The 26,093-nt window shown below is 42.1% G+C and overlaps 1 protein-coding gene across 1 annotated transcript; it reads right to left on the reverse strand.

The window, feature by feature from the left end:
* Positions 1–12: 12 nt before the first annotated feature.
* On the reverse strand, positions 13–24,769 carry LOC130377643 (B-cell receptor CD22-like). The gene is made up of 6 exons (XM_056584798.1): positions 24,656–24,769; positions 24,461–24,566; positions 22,291–22,671; positions 862–1,080; positions 461–727; positions 13–290 (listed from the first exon to the last, which is right to left on the reverse strand). The coding sequence occupies exons 2-6, from the start codon at positions 24,513–24,515 to the stop codon at positions 13–15; spliced, it is 1,200 nt and encodes a 399-aa protein (XP_056440773.1). The 5' UTR covers positions 24,516–24,566; positions 24,656–24,769.
* Between the last annotated feature and the right edge of the window lie 1,324 nt (positions 24,770–26,093).

The raw sequence follows: 26,093 nt of genomic DNA on the forward strand, positions 1-26,093 counted from the left end.
TTTACATATTAATCAGATTGTCAACTCACATGTAACATTTAAGAATATCGAGTTAGAGCTCAGTTGTCCATATTTGTTCTCTGCGTGACAGCCGTACGTTCCTCTGTCTTCAGGGCGGACTGAGGGGAAGGTATGACGTTGACTTGGTTCCCAGAGCAGAGGTTGGTTGATCTTGAACCAGGTGTACTCAGCTGCTGGGTTGGCATCACTGCTGCAGCTCAGAGTCACTGAACTGCCCTCCTCTATTTCACCAGAAGGATCTGAACAAACAGAAGTGTGTTTAGGCCCATCTGGAGACACATAGAAACATGTATTATATTCATGACAGTATTAATATTAATATAAATTACAAAGTGGAGAAGTTTTTGAATTCATTGCACATGAATTTACTGATAATTGATGTTGCCAAGTCATACATTTTAATATCTTTAATATGATGTACAATATTGGTTGCACTCACATTTCATGTGAATAGTGATCCAGTTAGATGCTTGCCTTAGCTCAGTCTGAACTAGACAGTAGTATTGTCCAGAGTCTGACCTCAGGATCTGTTTAAAAACAAGCTTTGGTCCCTGGTTCAAGTTTGTGGAGAAAGGACCTTTTATAACCTTGAACCAGGTGTAGTTAGCTGCTGGGTTGGCATCACCGCTGCAGCTCAGAGTCACTGAACTGCCCTCCTTTATTTCACCAGAGGGACTCACGGTCACTGAGGGGGTCTTTGGAGCGTCTGTTAACAGTAAAATTTCATTAATTATATAAAATACCAGCAGATTGGTCAATTCACGAATCTACGTGTAGTTCTTTACCCTAAAAGATCCATTGCATCTGGTATAATTTAAGTGTAGTGTGTAGTGGACTTACACACTAAAGGAGAGCGGAGACGTTCGTATCCTTCAACAGCACATGAATAGTTCTCTCCAGACTGAATGTGGCCCTTGTAGTTCACCCCCTGTCTTCCCTTCTTTCCATTCTTGAACCAGATGTAGCGAGGGTCACCAGCTAGACCACACATACTGTGACACTCCAGCTTTGTCCAGGTAGGATCGGTAGGGTCAGGAAAGGACACCTTCACCTGGAGGTCTGGGTATGAGAACAAGTTACACACAATAATTATGATGTATCAACACACTCCCACACACACTTGTTCTCACTCATGCACGCGCACGTGCGCACACACACACACACACACACACACACACACACACACACACACACACACACACACACACACACACACACACACACACACACACACACACACACACACACATACACACACACATCAAAGTTTACCTGTTAGAGATAACGTCACTCCAGGGTCACCAGTATATCCGCCACTTGGTTGGTTTGTTGTGAACCTAAACTTGTAGACAGTAGAGTCACTCTGTCTCAGGGCTCTGATTCTCAGGGTACATGTTCCATGACATCTGGACCCGGTACAGTTGACCTTTCCACAGCTATTTTCCACACGACCTGTATAGTCTGAATCACTTAGCAAATCAACTGGCTGATGGTTGTCTTCTTTAGTAAACCACAGTGTTGTGACTGTGTTAGGGCGGTACTGTACGTCGTCAGGGTAATCATAAGTGCAGTTAATGTCAACCATTGCTCCTCTTAAAGCACAGACATTACTAGATGAGTACGTAACTCTCCAGTCACCATTACCCTGAAGCACTGTGAAAAAACAGAAACATCTCATTGAGAATGAACAAGACACAGAGGTTCACCTGATGAACAGACCAGAAGATACATAAAGAGATGGAGGCTGGTGGGTGGAGATGGAAACTACAGATACATGCTGACCACTGAGCTGTGAGAGAAACATTGCAGAACATCATGTGACACTAGAAGAGTAGCCAGGAGGAGAGTCAAGTTCAACCCCCACCTCTTTGAAATTCTGAATTTATTACACTACACTACCTGAATAACATACACTAACAGTTGATGAATTATGGTAGCGTAGGCTACTAGGCTGTGTTTAGTCTCTTTCGTGCTTCTGTTGGAGCAATGTGACCATGAGCTTTGTAATTACTTAGATGTGCAGACAATGAATGTAGCTTAGAGGAGGTGAGGAGAGGAGCCAAGGAGACGAACTGGGAATAGTGGCGAGGAGAAAAGGTAAGGCGAGAAGAAGTATGGAGACAAGGAAAATAGATGAGTAGAGACAAGGAGGAGGGGAGGAGAGGAGAAAAATAAGGAGCAGAAGAGGAGAGGAGAGAAGACAAGGAGAGGAGAGCAGGAGAGAGGCGAGGAGATGGCATGCAGTGTATAAAGTATTGTTATCTTAAAACCACCGCTTTCACTACAAGAGGTTGTATACAACCCGCAGTGAAGTGTTATTTTCAATGACTAATGAACCCCAAATTAAATATATACAGTGCAGCGTTAGTGGACCATATTCTGGGGTCTGTTTAACCAAACACAGCGTTCTAGAGGGTGATTCTTTAATGCTATATTTACTATTCTTCTATATTCAACATGCTGTGGTTTCACCCTCTTATGTTCCAGTTGCTTCGTTGATACGTTATTTAAAATTTTAAACTATATGTTCACAATGTAAATGAACCAACCTGGTACTGACAGAAGGAAAGCTAGAAATCCTCTTGCTGCTGATCTTAAATCCATAGTGAGGCCTCTCCTCTCTCACTCGGTTGTTCTGGGAGGTATTTAAACACGCCTGAAGGTAGAACATAAAACAAAAACGTTCATACTAGGAGAAATATAATATTTAAAATTATATTTTACTCTATGAAATACATTTGTCAAGCATTGAATTAAAGTTAAGAAAATACAACTTCTTACCGTAGAGCAGAAAGCTGGTCTGACATCTAGTCTGTGGTTCCAGTTTATGCAGTTAGCTGAACAGACACCAAAAATATTGCAAGACTTCCTTCCTCTTCACACCATGATTCGCAGAAGAAGGAACCGAAGCCTGGGAACTACCGGACCTATCATAGAATCACCTTTTTATACCACAACGAGTAGAAAGTGTCTTCTTGTTTTATCTTCTGATTTTTTATTATTTTTCCATTCATCTTCTGGCCTGCTGATCCTTACCCAAACAGGGAGGCAACTGAACATACACACACTCACGCTCTCACACATTTGAACTTCTTTATTTATGTCCACAATTCATAATAAGTATACATAAGGACAAATATGTTACAGATACAAAACATTGCTCAGGCATGATCCAGCAATGTGGGTCTGATGACAGTTCAAACAGCTCCTCCAAATGTGGCGACTTCCAGTAATGGAGGATGTTGAGGAGCATTTGGCAGGTTGTTTTGCCCTTGCTTTTGTAAAGCCAACTATCCTGAAACCCCTTAAGACAAGCCTATGGACGTGGCCCAGGCTGCAAAAGATAAGTACCAGAAATTGACATTTGTAGCCAAGGCTAGATATTTTCTTGAACAAATGATTTGCGAAAGAGTAACAACTCAGTATGATGCATGACTTTACATGAAGGTACACAAATAGATTCAATACTGGTAAACAAATTATTCAAAAAGCTTAACTACTGGTGAACAAATTATTCAAAAAGCTTCACTACTGGTGAACGAATAGATCGCGAATCAGAAGCAACTCATCATCAGTCAGATCAAGCTCTACGGGTGCCTAGAAAGCTGGGTTCCGATTCTTGGGCGAGGGGGACTTTGCGCTTCCCAAGGTCAAGAAAATGGGAAGCACGCCCCATTTCCCGTAGAGCGCTATCGTCATTGTTAAGCATGTTTAACAAATGTGACAGCCTAGTGGCGATTTACAGTAAGTCCACTCAAAGTCTGGAACTCCTAAATCCCCTTCACGTCTGCTGTGATAAATTACATTGCAGGTTTTATGTTCAGACCGAGCCATCTTCTCACTGTCTGGACACTTTTGTTGCTTAAGTCCTGCAAGACCTTTCGTGATATATGCAAAGGTGAGGACTGGGGCGAAAAAGAAGGCCTTCGACTTTTTCCAAAATGTAGGCCCACAGCCCATACGCGATTTTGTGTTTAAACAACCACTTGCCAGGGTTTCAAGATACTATACGAAAAACCTACTACTTTTTCTTTTTCAAGGAAATTGTAACATGCCTTCCATTAACATAATAAGCCAGAATTTGAGTTGAAATCAATACTAATACAATTAGAAGTTCTTAAATTAGTTTCCGAGCGCATTGATGGATACATTTTCTAACCTATTTTCCTTGAACTCACCCCAATATGTAGACTTAAATCATACCAACTCTTACATTTGTTTAGCTTATTTATATTTTTAAAAAGGAGGACATCCTGAAGACTTAAAACAAGTAAAGAAAAGAGAGTGAGCCAGAAAACAGGCTGATAGATGCTCTGCGGTACTCTCTACTGTAATAAATGATGAATTAAAGAACCACTTTAAAGTTTTGGTGAAAAAATGTCGGCGCACGCATTTGGTGACTGCTAGGGGCTAAGCCCCCCAAGCCTCTTAATCCTCGTGACGTCCCTGTCAATGGCTGTGCCTAGGCTACTTTAATTAGGCTCTGGCATTTCGGAAAAGAAGAGGACAGTACACAGTGTAAATTGTTTCGCATATCAGACATGACACAGAAATTATTTAAATAATTGCGGACTGCCCGAAATGATAGTGTTATTTTATTATTTTTCATTTTGCCTTATTAGTTTGCTCGTGATATTTCACGAATAAAGGTTGCCAGCCCCAAACACGTCAGGTTGGTCTACCATGAATCGTGCTGAAAACTCGACGTTTATAGCAACCCAAATAAATCTCCTTACGTTTTCTACCTGATATTTTCTCTCCCCTTTTTTTTGTGTTTTTTTTTGTTTGTTTCAGGTTTGGTGCCTTTCGTATTGGCGCTGTCACGTTAAAATTGTACCGGGGGCGAAAATTGTACCGGCCTACGTCATCAGTTGTTGACAAATTCCAAACCTGCCTGGCAACAGACGACGCGATCGTCTGTTGCCTGGCAACGGGCGATCGCGTCGAATGACGTAGGAAGGTTCTTGAACATTCGTGAACTTTCATGCTCGTTCATTGCACTCCTTCATTGAGCGTGACAAGACAGGTTATTGAAACCTGCTTTAAACACTCAGTTTACTAGCTAAATTCGATTAAACAATTCAATGCAATACAAATATAAAGTAAAAACAAGTGTTATCTAGCGATCCGTTATCTGTATTATGTTATTTGGTGTTCGGTACATGAGCGCGAATGGTTTTTGAAACCTGCTTTAAACACTCAGTTTACTAGCTAAATTAGATTAAACAATTCAATACAATACAAATATATAGTAAAAACAAGTGTTATCTAGCGATCCGTTATCTGTATTATGTTATTTCGTCTTTGGAAACATGAGCCGAATGTTTTTTGAAACCTGCCCGGCAACCCAATCAAATCAGTTGTCAAGTTGTCAACAACTGATGACGTAGGCCGGTACAATTTTCGCCCCCGGTACAATTTTAACGTGACAGCGCCCTCTATTGTTTTGACATTTAATGTCGCTCATAATTTTTTCTTATACATATGAACCACATAGGTCAAATGGCCACATAAAGGGACGGCCGTTCTAGACTTTGACAGAACGTCCTACTGGTCACTCTGCCCACTATGCACATTGGCGAAGAGGAGTGTTGCACTTTTGATAGAACTATCTGCCTGATTGCATCTATTTTCATAAACAGTGGCAAGGGGGATGCGTCAATTATTGCAACCTTGTGGTGTATGAAGTTATTATTTCTTGTACTTGTTGGTCCCAGTCGCCAGCAACGTTAAATCTGTGTCCAAGATAAGTGTACAATTCGTGTCGGGAATATACCCTGATCAGTGGCGAAGCTAGACCTTTTTTGTTCTTGCCTTAGCCCGCCCTATCGTTTCGTCCTCAAATCTAATATTCTACCGTTTTTTTTACAGGAGCAATGAGAGTATGGATGCTGTACTTATTTTTCCATTCATTTTGAATTGTGTTCACGTCGGATTTTGACCGTTACCGCTGTTTCCACCGCTCCTCCTTTCATGAAGCGCTGCACATTTTAGACTCCTTTACTTCGAGACCCGACCACTTTTGCGAAGCGTCTTTGGAAACATGAGCCGAATGTTTTTTTAAACCTGCCCGGCAACCCAATCAAATCAGTTGTCAAGTTGTCAACAACTGATGACGTAGGCCGGTACAATTTTCGGTACCTCCTTTCATGAAGCGCTGCACATTTTAGACTCCTTTACTTCGAGACCCGACCACTTTTGCGAAGCGTCTCTGGAAACATGAGCCGAATGTTTTTTGAAACCTGCCCGGCAACCCAATCAAATCAGTTGTCAAGTTGTCAACAACTGATGACGTAGGCCGGTACAATTTTCGCCCCCGGTACAATTTTAACGTGACAGCGCCCTCCATTGTTTTGACATTTAATGTCGCTCATAATTTTTTCTTATACATATGAACCACATAGGTCAAATGGCCACATAAAGGGACGGCCGTTCTGGACTTTGACAGAACGTCCTACTGGTCACTCTGCCCACTATGCACATTTAAAAAACACACACACACACAGTGTGTGTGTGTGTGTGTGTGTGTGTGTGTGTGTGTGTGTGTGTGTGTGTGTGTGTGTCTGTGTGTGGGGGTGGGGGTGGGGGTGGGGGGGGGGGGGGGGGTTGTGTTTCGTAAAATAGTGGGGGTTAACAGGTTGGGTAAATATGTGCCAAAATTATTTTGGGGGCCAGACTGTGGGACCCAGGAACTATAGAGAGTTCCTGGGTCCCGAGAACTATATATAGAACTATGTAGAGAGTAATAAAAAGTGTGTTAGTATTAGGATGTTTGCAGGTGTATGATGCAGAACACTAGGGCCTACATTGAGGTGTTTGCTGACGGGGGAGTGGAGTGTGCCTAGATAAGGGGAAATGGTTAGAGGCTGTGCAAGTTTAATGTCTTAAAGGGGACGTTTAACTAATATAATATTCTATGAATCCTCTTAATACAGCTATTTCATAACGACAGCATTAATTCTGCAAGAAAAAAACACTATAATTATCCGTGTAGTGACATAGCATATATATATATATATATGTATACGTATATATCAGAAATGTTCACAAGTCCTTTGTTGGAAGTCCAAGTGAAGTATCAAGTCTTTTGCCACGAGTCCAAGTCAGGTCGCAAGTCTCTGGCCATCTGGCGGGGGGCACAAAATACATTTCAAAGTGGACCGGCCCACCGGGAGACCTCCCGAGTAGTGGTGGATTTAATGATTTGTTTCCGTGACCCAGTTCGCGTGATTCAGTTCGCCAAGAGGAGTCGTTCGCGAATCGTTCATTCATTCGTTCGTTCAGTCGAGTTTCCGGTAGCACTAACTCCACTGAGTCTGACTGACTCAGCTGAGAACCGTGCAATGGCGTCCATTCCATGATGCGATTTACCGCTACCGGAAACCAGTGGTGGGTAGAGTACTGAAAATCTATACTCAAGTAAAAGTAAAATTACTTCCTTCAAAATCTACTTTAGTAAAAGTAAATGTTCCAATTGGAAACCCTACTTGAGTAAGAGTAAAAAAGTACTTTGTTTTAAAGCTACTCAAATTACAAGTTACTTTACATTTTTGTATTGGAGTGCTTGGATCAATGAAAAAGACATAACGTGTTAGAATTCGTGAGCGAGTGAGGGAGGGAAAGAGATGCACTCCTAAAAAATTGTTGTACAACAAAAGCAATATGTACATATGTTGAATTGCAACAATATTGCAACCTCGGGAGGGTGCATCGCTAACGTGGACGCTTGTATTAGTCAACGAAGATAATGTCTTTATCAAAATACTCATTTTAATGAAGGCACAATGGAAAGTGTAATTGAGTAAAGAGTAGAATTCTAAATCAAATATTTACTCGATTAAGGGTAAAATTACAGACTTAAAAAAGGAACGTGAAAAGTACTCGTTACCCGAAAAATTTACTTTTTTACTCATTTGCGTTACTTGTAATGCGTAACTACGCACCACTGCCGGAAACCAGGCTCAACGAACAAACGATTCACGAACGACTCCTCCCATAAAAGCAGTGAACATGTAAGACTGCAGTGTTTTATATAAAGTAGACAAGTGTGTTGCAGCTGATCTGAAAGTGTATTCATATGATGCAAGTGTGTATCATTTTGACATCAAAGTGCCATTTTTACAAAGAATTGTTAGGTTTCGATAGCCGAGTTTCAATTTGACATAGATGTGAATGGTTTATTTCCCAGTGTTGTGTCTTATTTGCTTCTGTGTTGAGTTTTGACACAATGAGCCAAATTTTGCAAAATGTGTTCAAGCAATTGAAAACAACTAATCACAGGCCCACATTGTAGGATTCTAAATACTTGCTAAACCTATTGAATACTCATATCTAAACATCTACTTGATGTAGAAGTGCGTGTTACAACTAGACCAACCTCAGGAATCGTGACAATAGCTGGAGTCAACTCATTAAAATAAGTCATTTATTTAAAAAGAGTCTAAATCAAAAACTATCAGAATGAGGAATGACAAACTTTTTTTTGTTAATGTAAGCATCACGTTAGGTTACCTCTCAAAGGTCCAATGAGATTGGTTACTTTCATATTCACGTTATCAATTGATTAATATAGCGCAATAATGGCAATGACCATCACAGGATCACCATATTCAAAAAAATACAATCACTAAAATGCAAAGATCCCATATTAATAATAGAGAAGTTGAAGACAGCATTATACAGCACAGGAACCTAAGCACCTTAGGATGTGCAGCTTCGAGAGGGAATCTGAACTTCAGCAGATCCATTGGGTTGATTAAGTTACAAACATATTGTCTATGTTGACCACAGATTAAAGGACCTCATCCGTTTGGTCTGATTGGACAACGGAGCCAGCCAATCAGTGAGGCAATTCCTGGATGTCTTAGCAAGAGGTGTGGATGATGGCACAGTGATGGCCATCCTGCTCTTCTATTGGTTCTCTCTGTGCTGCAGGAGCCAAGGGATGTTTGCATACACAGGAACATGAAGTAGCTGATGAAAAGTGAAGCCAGAAGAGTACATTTAGAAAACACTTTACTCTTCGTGAATACAGTCCTGGAGGTCATGTGTTTCTGGTTCATCTAGAGACCCTTGGTGGTGACTAGTGGTCCCACCATGCAGGCTGCTGGAGGCCTCACTTCAAGTCCATTCTGAAAGGTTTCCTACAACTGTTGAGCTAGAAAGACCCATCTGGTCTTTGAACAACATCTTAATTTACTTCTTTAAAACAAGAAATACATTCATACATATTCTCATTCTGCACACCGGCTGTCATGGTCCGCCCCCTGGTTTTCCCATTCACCTGCCTGCCACCCTGATCTCCCCTAATTAACCCAACCACCTTTACCTGTGCTCCCCCTATAACAGTCCTCTCCTTTCACTCAGTCCTTGCCAGATTCTCTCTTGTTTCATTCAGAGCTTTCCCGCAACTCCCGATTGACTTTGTCTACTCCACTCTGCCTGTTAACGAACCCTCGCCTGTCTGACCACCTGCCTGCCGTCCAGTCCCTGTCGGTCTGTCTGCTCCTCTGTCCCCGTCTCCTGATCCACCTGCCTGACTTCCTGTTACCGACCCTTCGCCTGCCTGACCTCCCGCCCGACGTCGAGTCCCTGTCGGTCTGTCTGCTGTCCAGTTCCCGACTCCCGATCTGCTCTTCTGCCCTCCCGTTGCCGACTCCTCGCACGCTGACCCACCGACGATTCCCTGCCCACCTGTCGGTGACTTACTGTCTGCTCCCTGCCTGCCCGATCCTGGACCAGAATAAATCCTTGAAATTGTTCTACAACTGTGCACTTGGGTTCTGCCTAGCCCCCCCGTTACACCGGCAAAAATCTCACCAGATCCCAGTTTGAAAACAAACAAAAGTTTCTATTCTCAGATGACCATACTGTCTTCCGGTTAAAACATTAGGGGCGCCAAGTTAAGGTATCCTTTAGTGTCCCTTTTTGGGGGACATTATTTCTCTGCTTTTAACCCATCAGGGAGCAGGTGAACACATGGGGCACACCAGAATACCGGGACAGCCGCAGTGCATCTCCCAGGGAGCAGGTGGGGTTTTCAGGTGCCTTGCTCATGGGCTCCTCATCCGTGGATGAGGACTGAGGAGAGTGCACAACGACACCTTTTTTTTTTGGCCTACCGGTCGTGATTCGAACCGAGCAGTAAAATGTAAAAATGTCAAGTTATCTCCAGTTCTGAAATGTCCAAATCGGGCCAGGGTTGAACTTCAGACAGTTCTTGGTGAAAATACAGACACTGTGATGTACTGTCTCTCCTAGCGACAGGGCTAGAGCAACAGAGAAGGACTTACTTAGGAAACTATAAGTCTCTTGTGTGGTCTTGTGTTGAGGCCTCCACATGGTGGGCATTTCCAACGTGTGTCTTAGTAAAGGATGGGTAAGTAATAAAAGGCTTCCTTTGTCTCACCTCCTCCACAGTATCTGGCCTTGCTCCCTGTCCACATGCTTTTCTGGAGGCCCTCTTTCTTCTGGAGAAGAAAACAGAGAGGTGAAGGAGCAACAAGACAAATGAAGGAATGTGAAACAAGAAAGAGTGAATATCTCACCTCATCCAGAGGAAGAAGAGGAGGAGTACGGTGGCCAGTAAGACAACAATGGTTCTCACAGCTACTGTTGTTGTCCATGATGTTGATTTCGATTTCAAACCCTGAATACAAACTACAACATAATTAGGCCAATGTTTAAATGTGTGCCTGTGGCTGTGTGTGATTTTTAAATGAACAATTACCTTGGATTAACAAAAAGGTAGCATTATGAAGTCCGATTGCATTATGGGCTTGGCAGTAATAGTTTCCTCCATGCTCAGATGTGATATTAGTGATGGTGTAGTTCTGTCCTGATTCTTTCACTGAGTCTTCATGTTCCCTGAACCAGGTGTAGTTAGCTGCTGGGTTGGCATCACTGCTGCAGCTCAGAGTCACTGAACTGCCCTCCTCTATTTTACCAGAGGGACTCACGGTCACTGAGGGGGTCTTTGGAGCGTCTGTCAAGAACACAAAATAAAAATATCCATCCTTAAGTCATGAAACTGCAATAATAATAATAATGGATTGAATTAATATAGTGTTTTTCTACACACTCAAAGACGCTTTACAGGGAAGGGGGACCTCACTAACCACCACCAGTGTGTAGCACCCACTTGGGTATACTAGTATAATAAGTGAGTCAATGTTGTTTACAGGCAAGCAGTAATACATGAATACCAGCTCTACATTTTAAAGACAAGATATAGAAAAGATGTTAACATATTAGTCCGATATTCAACTCACACTGGACATCCATGAATATTGAGTTAGAGCTCAGTTGTCCATATTTGTTCTCTGCTTGACAGCGGTACGTTCCTCTGTCTTCAGGGCGGACTGAGGGGAAGGTATGACGTTGACTTGGTCCCCAGAGGAGAGGTTGGTTGTTCTTGAACCAGGTGTACTCAGCTGCTGGGTCGGCATCACTGCTGCAGCTCAGAGTCACTGAACTGCCCTCCTCTATTTCACCAGAGGGACTTGATAACACAGATATGTGTTTAGGACCATCTGGAGACACATAGAAACATGCAAAAATAGCATGTACATTTAAATTCATGACAGTATTAAAGAAAAGGAAAATCCCATAATGGCAAAGTTTGGGTTCATAATTAATGTTGAAGTTTTGGATTGTGTTTCCTCACATTTTACGTTAATAGAGATAGACAACGATCTTTCCCCTAGTTTATTCTGAGTGTCACAGCGAAATTGTCCAGATTCTGAAGATAGGATGTGTTTAAAGACGAGCTGTTGTCCCTGGTTCATGAACCTGGAGGAACCATCTCTATTAACCTTGAACCAGGTGTAGTTAGCTGCTGGGTCGGCATCACTGCTGCAGCTCAGAGTCACTGAACTGCCCTCCTCTATTTCACCGGAGGGACTCACGGTCACTGAGGGGGTCTTTGGAGCGTCTGTTAACAGTTACATTTCATTAATTACATAAAATGCCAGTGGTTTTGGTCCATTCATAGTAAATATCCATGTAGTTCTTTACCCTAAAAGCCTAAAAGGTTGTCTGCATCTTCTTATTGTGTCAGTGTACTGTGGACTGGACTTACACACTAAAGGAGAGCGGAGATTTTCATATCCTTCAACAGCACATGAATAGCTGTCTCCAGACTGAATGAAGATCCAGGAGTTCATTCCCTGTCCTACATTCTGTCCATTTCTGAACCAGATGTAGCGAGGGTCACCAGCTAGACCACACATACTGTGACACTCCAACTTTGCCTTGGTAGAATCGGTAGGGTAAGGAAAGGACACCTTCACCTGGAGATCTGGGTCTGAGAACAATTTAAACACAATTATACTCAATAATAAATATAACACACACACACACACACACACACACACACACACACACACACACACACACACACACACACACACACACACATACATTATAGTTTACCTGTTACAGATAACGTCACTCCAGGGTCACCAGTATATTTCCCACCTGGTATGTTTGTTATAAACCTAAAGTTGTAGACAGCAGAGTCACTCTGTCTCAGGTCTTTAATTCTCAGGGTACATGTTCCATGACATCTGGACCCGGTGCAGCTGACCTCTCCACAGCTGGATTCAACACGACCTGTATAGTCTGTATCGTTTTCCAGATCAACAGGCTGATTATTGTTTCCTTTAGTCAACCACAGTGTTCTGACTGTGTTAGGGCGGTATTGTACGTTGTCAGGGTATTCATAAGTGCAGCTGATGTCAACCGTTGCTCCTCTTAAAGCACAGACATTACTAGATGAGTACGTAACTCTCCAGTCACCATTACCCTGAAGCACTGTGAAAAAACAAACACATCTCATTAAGAATGAACAAGACACAGAGGTTCACCTGATGAACAGACCAGAAGATACATAATGAGATGGAGGCTGGTGGGTGGAGATGGAAACTACAGATGCATGCTGACCCCTGAGCTGTGAGAGGAACGTTCCAGAACATCATGTGACACCAGTGAAGTAGCCAGGGGGGTATAGAGTTCAGACCCCCCCTTAAATGCAAGATGTATTATACATATTAAACTACACTAACTGAATAACATACACTAACAGTTAATGAATAATGGTAGTGTTTAGTCTCTAAAGGCCTCGGCCCTATGGTCTATGTGCTTCTGTCGGGGCAATGCGACTATAAGCTTTGAAATTACTTAGATGTGGAGGAAAGGAATATAGAGTAGATGGGAGGAGGAGAAGAGACAAGGATAGGATTGAAAACAAGGGGTTGAAGTGGGAATAGTGGCAAGGAGACAAGGTAAGGAGGTGAAAAGAGTGGAGACATGGAAAAGAGTGGAGTAGTGACAAGAAGGAGGAGAGGATAGGAGAATAAGAGAGGAGAGCAGGAGAGAGGAGAGAGGAGGATGAGAGGAGAGCAGGAGAGAGGAGAGAGGAGGGAGGACATGAGATGGCATGCAGTGTCTACCGTATCACTGAATCAGAATTTTAACGTTGCAGAAGATTTCATGCATAAATCATCATTCATAGAATAAATGGGGGAACAATATTAGCTTTTGACAAGTTGTTTTTTCAAAAAGTATGAAAATAACTAAATAAACCCTTCGATGATGTAAATAGTTCAGGATTGACTAGCAACCAGGAAATACCCCACATATCTCAAATGAGTATTGTTATCTTAAAAGCAATACTTTCAATACAAGAGGCTGTATACAACTTGCAATGAAGTGGTATTTTCCAATTACTAATGAACCATAACTGTAGTATGTAAAGTGGACCGTTCTCCATTATAGTGCTTTGTTAACCAAACACTGCGTTCTAGAGGGTGATTCTTTAATGTTCTATTTACTATTATTCTATCTTCAACATGCTGTGGTTTCACCCTCTCCTTATTCCAGTTGCTTGGTTTTCATGTTATTGAAAATGTTCAACTAAATGTTAACAACATAAATGAACCAACCTGGTACTGACAGAAGGAAAGCTAGAAATCCTCTTGCTGCTGATCTTAAATTCATAGTGAGTCCTATCTTCTCTCACTATGTTGTTCTGGGGGATTCTTAATCACACTTGCACATAGAAAATACAATGAAAGTTAATGCAAGGAAAAATCTCTGAATTATATTTGTTATCGATAGAGATAAAAGTTAAAAGTTACTGTAGAGGAGGAAGCTGGTCTGACATCTAGTCTGTGGTTCCAGTTAATGAAGTGAGCTGAACAGAAAACAAACAGCATTGAAAGACTTCCTCCGCTTAACACCTTCACACGCAGCACAATGAACAGAAGCCTGGTAACCACTGGCATATAATCACCTCTAAAACCTTTAGAATCTTCTGTCCTTCTCCACCTTACTCACATATGTGCATGCAGGCAGGTGAACACAAATACACACAGATTTACAAGCACACACACAGATATGCAAACACATACACACACACAAACAAGCACACACACACACATACACACACACACACACACACACACACACACACACACACACACACACACACACACACACACACACACACACACACACACACACATACACACACTATAGTGTGTCAATGTTTCCCCTGTGGCTTACCTCTCATGCTATACCCAGGATGTGGGAAAGCACAGCTCTAGAGAGAACATCAAGCACTGTGTTCCCCAGATAACTTTTCTTTGTAAACAATAGTTTTCACATACCTGATTTCCATCATTTGACATTCATAAAGTAAAGCAACCCTTTGTCAAAACCGAAAACACGGAAGATCCAACTAAACTAAATCCGTGGGCTTTCCTCTCACCAGAAGCTGGGTAACCTTCAACACCCTACCAGGACTAGGTTCATACTTTACCACATCAATGCAATTACTCTTGGAGGAGGCAGATTAATAAGGGTTTCTTTACTTTGGCAAACTGGAAAGATGCTGAAAAGATGACCACAGATTGACCAAAAATTCCAGAGAGAAGAACACTCATGTGTTCACTAGTGAAATTATGATAAATCAGAACTCTAGAGAGAAGAATGTGTTCACTATGAATTACAGGTTCCTTGGAGACATCATGTAATGGTTCCTAACAAATCCCTTTAAACATGTTGTCTCTCCAAAACAACCCATTGCAAAGTAAATTGAAAGTTGAGATCTCCTTTCTATCACATTAACATGATCTATTTTGCCTTAGTCAAGGCCAAAGAGAGATTTGGTTAACTTTCTCATCCATCTCAATTGTCACTGCTGAGAAATTAACATAGTTCAGTCTCGCAATGATCTTTGTGAGTTCTCTACATTTTATTACAGGTATTTCATACCTAGAGTCTCTCAAATTTGTCTCAATACAATACCAATATTGCTGGATGCAATGCCTCAATTATACAAATCAAATGTGAACCAGATATATGTTTTATATGGTTATCAACTATGAACAACTTACAGAACCTTTAGTTAATTTCACACAGAATTCATGTAACTTAATGTACCACATGGATCACCAACATGCCTAAAACCTCTCAATTGTTTTTTAAATGAGCTGCAACAAAAAGGCCAGGCATAGATGTCATGTTAAAGAAAACGACTTTGCGCAATACATTCTCAAGGGAAACCACGATTTTGTGGACAGTTTTCAAATAGGGGCACAACATGAAAACATGTGCCATATGTTACAGTATTGTGAAGAGCAAATACATTAAATGCCAGGTTTGCACCATATTACTCAGAGGTAAAGAAAAACTCAATCTGTTTTGGAATGAATGCGCTGACCAGCATGTTTTTCCATTGCAGAGGTGTACTGCCTCCCATTGGAGTTCACCTAATGCTCTCATTAGGTTTGTTCTCGACAATGCACTAGCTCTATGTATCTTTGTTTCAATAGTCATCGTTAAAGATATGCTTTAATTTTATTTTTTATTTTCATTTTATAAGATGCTGTGTACATACATCTACTGATGCCTCTGGACACATCATTAGTGAGATGCCTGGAATCATCAGACGTTTCCGGTCTTTCAACATAATACGCCCTGATCAATGTGATCAAGCCAGGGCTGATCAGACCCCAGCTTGTGTTCAGATGGCTAGCTAGCTACCATGACTCCATGGCTCTCCTCTTTTGAGCCACAGCCATCTTGAGGGCCTCTCCACATTGGTGGTACTGTGGATGGTTCTCCTCATTCTCTCTCCCCCTCGATGCCCAAACAGCTGAAGGCTCTGGCCAGGGAACGGGCTGCAAAACCCCTGCATCCAACCTCCTCCGGGAGACACCTTGCTCTCCAACCAGCCTGCTGACAGACAGAGGGACCAGTCCCGCGGCCTTGGATAGCTTCCTCTCAAAGGCTTCTTCCAGGCGGTCTTCCCATGGGACGGTCAGCTCCAGCAGCACTACTTGCTTGCTGGACTCAGACACAAGGACAGTGTCTGGTCGCAGGGTGGTGACTGCAATGTGGCAGGCGAAACTTCAGCTGATGCTCAAGATCTACCAGCATCTGCCAGTCTTTTGCAGAGGTTAGGATTCATGCACATCTTCTTCCGGCAAGGGTTTACTGCTCCCCAGCTCTGACAAAGGTGATGGTTTTCTTGGAGGGTCGGAACCGTTTTGCCAACACAAGTCCTTAGTTGATGACTTCAGCGATGGTCTTAAGAACCTGATCATGCCACCAGCGGTACCGTCCATCTCCAAGTGCCCTGGTGCAGCAGCTGAGGATTTGTTCAAGGGTTCCTCGCTTAGAACACAACGGGCATGCAGGTGTCATGTGTGCAGGTTTGTTGGGCTTGGAAGCACATTATATACTGCCTGGATGAGGAATTTAATGCGGTGAGGCTCGGCTTTCCACAGCTCAGCCCAAGTTACTTTCCTATCAACCCTGTTCTCCCATCTTGTCCAAGCTCCCTGTTGCTTCATTCCGTATGTGTTTGTTATTTTCCTGTATTTTGTTCTGCTTATTTGACTCTCTGTGCGCTGTGTAATTTATGATTTTATGTAAAGATAATGTCATGATTTCTGTTATACTGTGTTTGTTTATCTGTATAGTTTTCAAGGTAAAGTTGGAGGAAAAGTCTTCAATAAAACAAATTGCAAGGAAACCAATTGTGTCTGCCCAGTGCTCCTGGTCATCAGGGAGTCTAGTGAAAGCCACCTGGGTGTCCTGCACTAACAGACATTGCTTTATACAGTAAATGATTTCATTCTTAATTGGTTCTCATTGATCTCACTTGTGTAGGCTTCTAATATATAGCCTCAGTTGAATATTTAAGAGTAATGAATCAGATAAGGAGGAGACGTCGGGCATTCAATACTAAGTTCTCTTGTGGGGCTCAAACCTCTCCGATTGGTCTCATGAGAGTCCCAGACTCGTCTCAAGTTCTTCTCTTTACTATAAGACATGATCGACATCAGAGGAAGACAATGTTGAGATCTCCTCGTTTTATACTACTTCTTAAATATTTATATAATAATTCATATCTCATATCAACCTCCTGTGTCTTAAAAAAGTATACTTACTCATCTCTTTTTCATCTTTTTATTGCTCCTCAGGGAATACATTCTGGCTAAGACTATTGAAAACATAAACGTCTACTTAATGTAATGGTGTGGTACGTCTACCTCAGGCAAGTTCATACAAATAAAATATCCCATTTAAAGCACAGAGAAGTAGAAAACAGCATTGTAGGCCTACACAAGACTACCCAACATATCTCCCATTTACAGCCACATATGCCCCAACATCAATTTGAGCCTCACACTCGGTATGGTTGAACATTTCTTTGATATTCATTTGTGGAAAGCTATAGACAGAGGCAATTCTATGCAAAATAATGTTTAAGTGCAGCCAGGAGATGGCTAAGATGGTAAGCTAACCAAGCCAGGCAGGTATTGTCCCTTAAAGGGGACATATTATACAACCAGGTGGGAGTGTGATTAGCCTTACAAGCCGTTTCGAAAATCTGCCCCATATGACATCACTAGTGGGCGTGTCCACCTAGATCTGTGCTGGATAGAGCAGTCTAACAGCCTACCCAGTGGACTGAAGTAAACGTTGCTCATCTATCCAACACAGATCTAGATGGACACGCCCACTAGTGATGTCATATGGGGCAGATTTTCAAAACGGCTTGTAAGGCTGATCACACTCACACCTGGTGGTATAATATGTTCCCTTTAAGACCACCCCTCACAGGTGCAGTACATCCTGGTAACCAGCAGATGGTACCGCTAAGACCTCCCCTCACAGGTGCAGTACATCCTGGTAACCAGCAGGTGGTAGCGATGAAGCAGAGCTATATCCTCAAGAGCAAGAGGCCCTGGATAAAATGTGGCCTCGCTGGGGCCATCACAAGTGGAACAGACACAATCAAGTAAATAAGTCAAATAAATCAGGTCAGGAATGAGCTATAGTGGCAAGTATTCATTCCATGTAATTCATTTCCATAGGACATGCAACCAGCATATTGTCCTGTTAAACTAAATGGATGAGACACTCTACCTAGTACCACTATTTAAATCCTGCTGCCACAACTGTTTCAATATCTGGGGTGTTTTTTGACGGTGCTGTACAACTCTGAAGTTTCTGCCGCCTCTGTCTGGTCACTCTCTCTGAAAAGAAGACAGAACTTCAGTCACCCTGTGAAACAGACCAATTGGGTTGATAAAGTCTGAAAACAAGAGTCTATTTCCTCTTTAGAAATACCAAGAGAAGCTTACCCAGGGACAGCGTTTGGTCTCTTAATGTTGACCACAGAATAAAAGACAGCATCTGCTTGGTCTGATTGGACATTAGGGCCAACCCAACAGCGAGGAACTTCCTGGTTCTCTGAACGAGAGGTATGGATGCTGGCATAGTGATGGTCATCCTGCTCTTCTATTGATTCTGTATGTGCTGCAGGAGCCAAGTGATTGGTCAGAGTTGAGACGTTTTCATACAGAGGACCTGGTAGTGGCTATCGGGAGCAAGGACAAAAGAATACATTTAGAAAACAGTTTGCACTTCCTGAAGACAGTCCTGAAGGTCTTGCTTTTCTGGTTCATCTAGAGACCATTGGTGGTGACTAGTGGTCCCATCATGAAGGCTGCTGTAAGCCTCACTCACTTACTGCAAGCTTTTCACCATCTGTTGAGCTCCTAAAACCATTTTTTATCTCTGAACAACATCTTAATTAAAAAAAAAAAAAATAGACGTCTTCCCAGATTCCCCAGTCTTGCCATTCTGCCCACTGGCAGAAATCTCCCCAGATCTCCCCCTGGATCTCACCCTTTAAGCAAACATGACTTTGTAAAGTTGTGACTCTTAAATCCGAGACTGATTGTTCTACTATGTCATGTCCTCGTCAATAAATGTATATTTCTGAGCAACACTTTGATGAGTCCAAGACAGCGGACATCAATCTACTACGGATTGATGTGGAAGTGGAGGAACCAGAGACGTCGGAGAACCCGACACAGTCGTTTGAGATTCATAATATGGTCTGGGGATCACTGCCGCGGGGCACCACACGGGTACTGTAATGTACAGTCTCTCGTAGCGATGGGGCTAGGGCAACAGAGATGGACAGTCACTCAGGAAACAACTAGAAGTCTCTTTTGTGGCCACAGGGTCTCGGTGTGGTGTGCTGTGGCCTCAGGGTATTTCCATTGTGTGTCTTAGTAAAGGATGGGTTAGTAATAAATGGCTTCCTGCGTCTCACCTCCTCCACAGTATCTGGCCTTCCTCCCTGTCCACATGCTTTACTGGAGGCCCTCTTTCTTCTGTAGAAGAGAACAGAGAGGTGAAGAAGCAACAGGACAAATGAAGGAATGTGAAACGAGGAAGATATCTTACCTCATCCAGAGGAAGACGAGGAGGAGTACGGTGGCCAGTAAGACAGCAATGGTTGTAACAGCTACCATTGCTCGATGAGATGATGATGATGATGATGATGATGATGATGTCACTGGAACATAGTCAGTTGATTTCAAACACCGTTGGCAAAATGCAACATAAATAGGCAAACGTTTAACTGTGGGCCTCAGACTATTTAAAAGGTGTGTGTATCTTTTAAATTAGAAATTACCTTGGATTAACAAAAAGGTAGCATTATGAAGTCCGATTGCATTATGGGCTTGGCAGCAATAGTTTCCTCCATGCTCAGATGTGATATTAGTGATGGTGTAGTTCGGTCCTGATTCTCTCACTGAGTCTTGATGTTCCCTGAACCAGGTATAGTTAGCAACTGGGTTGGCATCACTGCTGCAGCTCAGAGTCACTGAACTGCCCTCCTCTATTTCATCAGTGGGACTGACGGTCACTGAGGGGGTCTTTGGAGCATCTGTTAGGAACACAAAATAACAATATCCATCCTTAAGTTATGAAACTGCAATAAGAATAATCATGGATTGAATATATATAGTGCTTATTTAGACACTCAAAGATGCTTTACAGTGAAGGGGGACCTCACTAACCACCACCAGTGTGTAGCACCCACTTTGGTATACTAGTATAATAAGTGAGTCAATGTTGTTTACAGGCAAGCAGTAATACATGAATACCAGCTCTACATTTTAAAGACAAGATATAGAAATGATGTTAACATATTAGTCCGATATTCTCACACTGGACATCCATGAATAGCAAGTTCGAGCTCAGTTGTCCATATTTGTTCCCTGCGTGACAGCGGTACGTTCCTCTGTCTTCAGGGCGGACTGAGGGGAAGGTATGAGGTTGACTTGGTCCCCAGTGCAGAGGTTGGTTGTTCTTGAACCAGGTGTACTCAGCTGCTGGGTTGGCATCACTGCTGCAGCTCAGAGTCACTGAACTGCCCTCCTCTATTTCACCAGAGGGACTCACGGTCACTGAGGGGGTCTTTGGAGCGTCTGTCAGGAACACCAAATAACAATATCCTTAAGTTATGAAACTGCAATAATAATAATCATGGATTGAATTCAGGTATTGCTTTTCTAGACACTCAAAGACGCTATACAGTGAAGGGGGACCTCACTAACCACCACCATTGTGTACAAGTATAATAAGTGATTCATAGTTGTTTACAGGCAAGCAGTAATACATTAATACCAGCTCTACATTTTAAAGACAAGACATAGAAAAGATGTAAACATAGTAGTCCGATATTCAACTCACACTGGACATCCATGAATAGCAAGTTCGAGCGCAGTTGTCCATATTTGTTCTCTGCTTGACAGCGGTACGTTCCTCTGTCTTCAGGGCGGACTGAGGGGAAGGTATGAGGTGTTTCCCAGAGGAGAGGTCGGTTGTCCTTAAACCAGGTGTACTCAGCTGCTGGGTTGGCATCACTGCTGCAGCTCAGCGTCACTGAACTGTCCTCCTCTATTCCACCAGAGGGACTTGAATACCCAGATATGTGTTTAGGCCCATCTGGAGACACAGAAACATGTAAAATAATATGCACATTTAAAGTCATGACAGTATTAATGAAAACGAAGATCCCATTGTGGTGAGGTTTGGGTTCACAATTAATGTTGAAGTTTGGGATTGTGTTTTACTCACATTTTACGTTAATAGATATGAAAAAACCTTTATCCCCTAGCTTATTCTGAGTGTCACAGCGATATCGTCCAGAGTCGGAAGATAGGATCCGCCTAAAGATGAGCTGTGGTCCCTGGTTCATGTACCTGGAGGAACCATCTCTATTAACCTTGAACCAGGTGTAGTTAGCTGCTGGGTTGGCATCACTGCTGCAGTTCAGAGTCACTGAACTGCCCTCCTCTATTTCACCAGAGGGACTCACGGTGACTGATGGGGTCTTTGGAGCATCTGTTAACAGTGAACCTTTAATTAACTACATAAAATGCCAGGGTTTTTGGCCCATTCATAGTAAATATTCATGTAGTTCTTTCCCCTAAAAACCTAAAAGGTTGTCTGCATCTGGTATCATGACAGTGTACTGTGGAGTGGACTTACACACTAAAGGAGAGTGTTGATGTTCATATCCTTCAACAGCACATGAATAGCTGTATCCAGACTGAATGTAGATCCAGTAGTTAATTCCCTGTAGTACATACTGTCCATTCCTGAACCAGATGTAGTGAGGGTCACCAGCTAGACCACACATGCTGTGACACTCCAGCTTTGCCTTGGTAGGGTAAGGAAAGGAGACTTTCACCTCGAGGTCTGGGTCTGAGAACAATTTAAACACAATTATACTCAATAATAAATAACAATAAATAATAATAATAATAAAGTATAATAACACAACACACACACACACACACACACACACACACACACACATACACACACACACACACACACACACACACACACACACACACACACACACACACACACCCCGTAGTTTACCTGTTACAGATAACGTCACTCCAGGGTCACCAGTATATTCCCCACCTGGTTGGTTTGTTGTTAACCTAAACTTGTAGACATCAGAGTCACTCTGTCTCAGGTCTTTGATTCTCAGTGTACATGTTCCATGACATCTGGCCCCGGTACAGTTGACCTCTCCACAGCTGGATTCAACATGACCTGTATACTCTGTATCGTGTTCCAGAACAATAGGCTGATAGTTTGATGCTTTAGTGAACCACAGTGGTTTGACTGTGTTAGGGCGGTATGGTCCGTTGTCAGGGTATTCATAAGTGCAGCTGATGTCAACCGTTGCTCCTCTTAAAGCACAGACATTACTAGATGAGTATGTAACTCTCCAGTCACCATTACCCTGAAGCGCTGTGAAAAAACAAACACATCTCATTGAGAATGACCAAGACACAGAGGTTCACCTGATGAGCAGATCAGAAGATACACAAAGAGATGGAGGCTGGTGGGTGGAGATGGAAACTACAGATGCATGCTGACCACTGAGCTGTGAGAGGAACGTTCCAGAACATCATGTGACACCAGTGAAGTAGCCAGGGGGGTATAGTGTTCAGACCCCCCCTTAAATGCAAAATGTATTATACATATTATGCTACACTAACTGAATAACATACACTAACAGTTAATGAATAATGGTAGTGATTAGTCTCTAAAGGCCTCGGCCCTATGGTCTATGTCAGGCCTATTCAACTAGCGGCCCGTGGGCCAAATGCGGCCCCTCTTAATTTTTTTCTGGCCCGCAAGAGGTTGCATGCAAAAAATAAATAAAATAAAGGAGAAACGTAGTTGCATGCATATCAGGTTTGTGTGTGTAGCCGGTGATACTAGCTAGAAGCAGTACCCCACAATCAGGAACTGGCAACACTTATTCTGACAATATTTGGCTCAACCGATACGTTTGAGTCTAGCTTTTCTCATATGAATGCCATCAGAACAAGGGCACGATGCTCCATGACCTATGAGAAGCTGCATGAGTGTCTCAGGATGAGCCAAACAAGGCAGTGCATCTTTCTCACTGACTCACTGGCTCAAAATGTCTCATATGTACAGTAGTTCTGTTTTGTGATGATTGAAACAACATTGTTGAATTCTAAATAAGTGTCCAAAATATGTGAGAGCAAAATCTTTTATAGTAATACTATTAAAAGTGAAGGAAGGAATGCGTCTGACAAGTTTATTCTATGTAGTAGTACTATATATATTAAATTAACACTACTTTAAGTACGATTTATTTGTAGCGATTCATTCACGTAGTTTTACTCTGTGGCCCATGAACCCCCAGTGGTTTTCCTTTTTGGCCCACTTGTTAAAAAGGTTGAATAGCCCTGGTCTATGTGCTTCTGTTTGAGCAATGCGACTATAAGCTTTGAAATTATTTAGATGTGGAGGCAAGGAATATAGAGTAGATGGGAGGAGGAGAGGAGACAAGGATAGGATTGAAAACAAGGGGTTGAAGTGGGAATAGTGGCAAGGAGACAAGGTAAGGAGGTGAAAAGAGTGGAGACATGGAAAAGAGTGGAGTAGTGACAAGAAGGAGGAGAGGATAGGAGAATAAGAGAGGAGAGCAGGAGAGAGGAGAGAAGACGATGAGAGGAGAGCAGGAGACAGGAGAGAGGAGGGAGGACATGAGATGGCATGCAGTGTCTACCGTATCACTGAATCAGAATTTTAACGTTGCAGAAGATTTCATGCATAAATCATCATTCATAGAATAAATGGGGGAACAACATTAGCTTTTGACAAGATGTTTTTTCAAAAAGTATGAAAATAACTAAATAAACCCTTCGATGATGTAAATAATTCAGGATTGACTAGCAACCAGGAAATACCCCACATATCTCAAATGAGTATTTTTATCTTAAAAGCAATACTTTCAATACAAGAGGCTGTATACAACTTGCAATGAAGTGGTATTTTCCAATTACTAATGAACCATAACTGTAGTATGTAAAGTGGACCGTACTCCATTATAGTGCTTTGTTAACCAAACACTGCGTTCTAGAGGGTGATTCTTTAATGTTCTATTTACTATTATTCTCTCTTCAACATGCTGTTGTTTCACCCACTCCTTATTCCAGTTGCTTGGTTTTCATGTTATTGAAAATGTTCAACTAAATGTTAACAACATAAATTAACCAACCTGGTACTGACAGAAGGAAAGCTAGAAATCCTCTTGCTGCTGATCTTAAATTCATAGTGAGTCCTCTCCTCTCTCACTATGTTGTTCTGGGGGATTCTTAATCACACTTGCGCGTAGAAAATACAATGAAAGTTAATGCAAGGAAAAATCTCTGAATTATATTTGTTATCGATAGAGATAAAAGTAAAAAGTTACTGTAGAGGAGGAAGCTGGTCTGACATCTAGTCTGTGGTTCCAGTTAATGCAGCGAGCTGAACAGAAAACAAACAGCATTGAAAGACTTCCTCCGCTTAACACCTTCACACGCAGCACAATGAACAGAAGCCTGGTAACCACTGGCATATAATCACCTCTAAAACCTTTACAATCTTCGGTCCTTCTCCACCTTACTCACATATGTGCATGCAGGCAGGTGAACACAAATACACACAGATTTACAAACACACACACAGATATGCAAACACACACACACACACACACACACACACACACACACATACACACACACAAACAAGCACACACAAACGAGCACACACACACAGACACAGACACAGACACAGACACACACACACACACACACACACACACACACACACACTATAGTGTGTCAACGTTTCCCCTGTGGCTTACCTCTCATGCTATACCCAGGATGTGGGAAAGCACAGCTCTAGAGAGAACATCAAGCACTGTGTTCCCCAGATCACTTTTCTTTGTAAACAATAGTTTTCACATACCTGATTTCCATCATTTGACATTCATAAAGTAAAGCAACCCTTTGTCAAAACCGAAAACACGGAAGATCCAACTAAACTAAATCCGTGGGCTTTCCTCTCACCAGAAGCTGGGTGACCTTCAACACCCTACCAGGACTAGGTCCATACTTTACCACATCAATGCAATTACTCTTGGAGGAGGCAGATTAATAAGGGTTTCTTTACTTTGGCAAACTGGAAAGATGCTGAAAAGATGACCACAGATTGACCAAAGCTCCAGAGAGAAGAACACTCATGTGTTCACTAGTGAAATTATGATAAATCAGAACTCTAGAGAGAAGAATGTGTTCACTATGAATTACAGGTTCCTTGGAGACATCATGTAATGGTTCCTAACAAATCCCTTTAAACGTGTTGTCTCTCCAAAACAACCCATTGCAAAGTAAAATGAAAAATTAGATCTCCTTTCTATCACATTAACATGATCTATTTTGCTTTAGTCAAGGCCAAAGAGAGATTTGGTTAACTTTGTCATCCATCTCAATTGTCACTGCTGAGAAATCACCATAGTTCAGTCTCACAATGATCTTTGTGAGTTCTCTACATTTTATTACAGGTATTTCATGCCTAGAGTCTCTCAAAATTTGTCTCAATACAATACCAATATTGCTGGATCCAATGCCTCAATTATACAAATCAAATGTGATGTATATATATGTTTTATATGGTTATCAACTATGAACAACTTACAGAACCTTTAGTTAATTTCACACAGAATTCATGTAACTTAATGTACCACATGGATCACCATTGAGTACATGCCTAAAACCTCTCAATTGTTTTTGAAATGAGCCGCAACAAAAAGGCCAGGCATAGATGTCATGTTAAAGAAAACGACTTTGCCCAATACATTCTCAAGG

This window comes from Gadus chalcogrammus, chromosome 23 (genome assembly GCF_026213295.1).
Source record: "Gadus chalcogrammus isolate NIFS_2021 chromosome 23, NIFS_Gcha_1.0, whole genome shotgun sequence".
NCBI lineage: Eukaryota > Metazoa > Chordata > Actinopteri > Gadiformes > Gadidae > Gadus > Gadus chalcogrammus.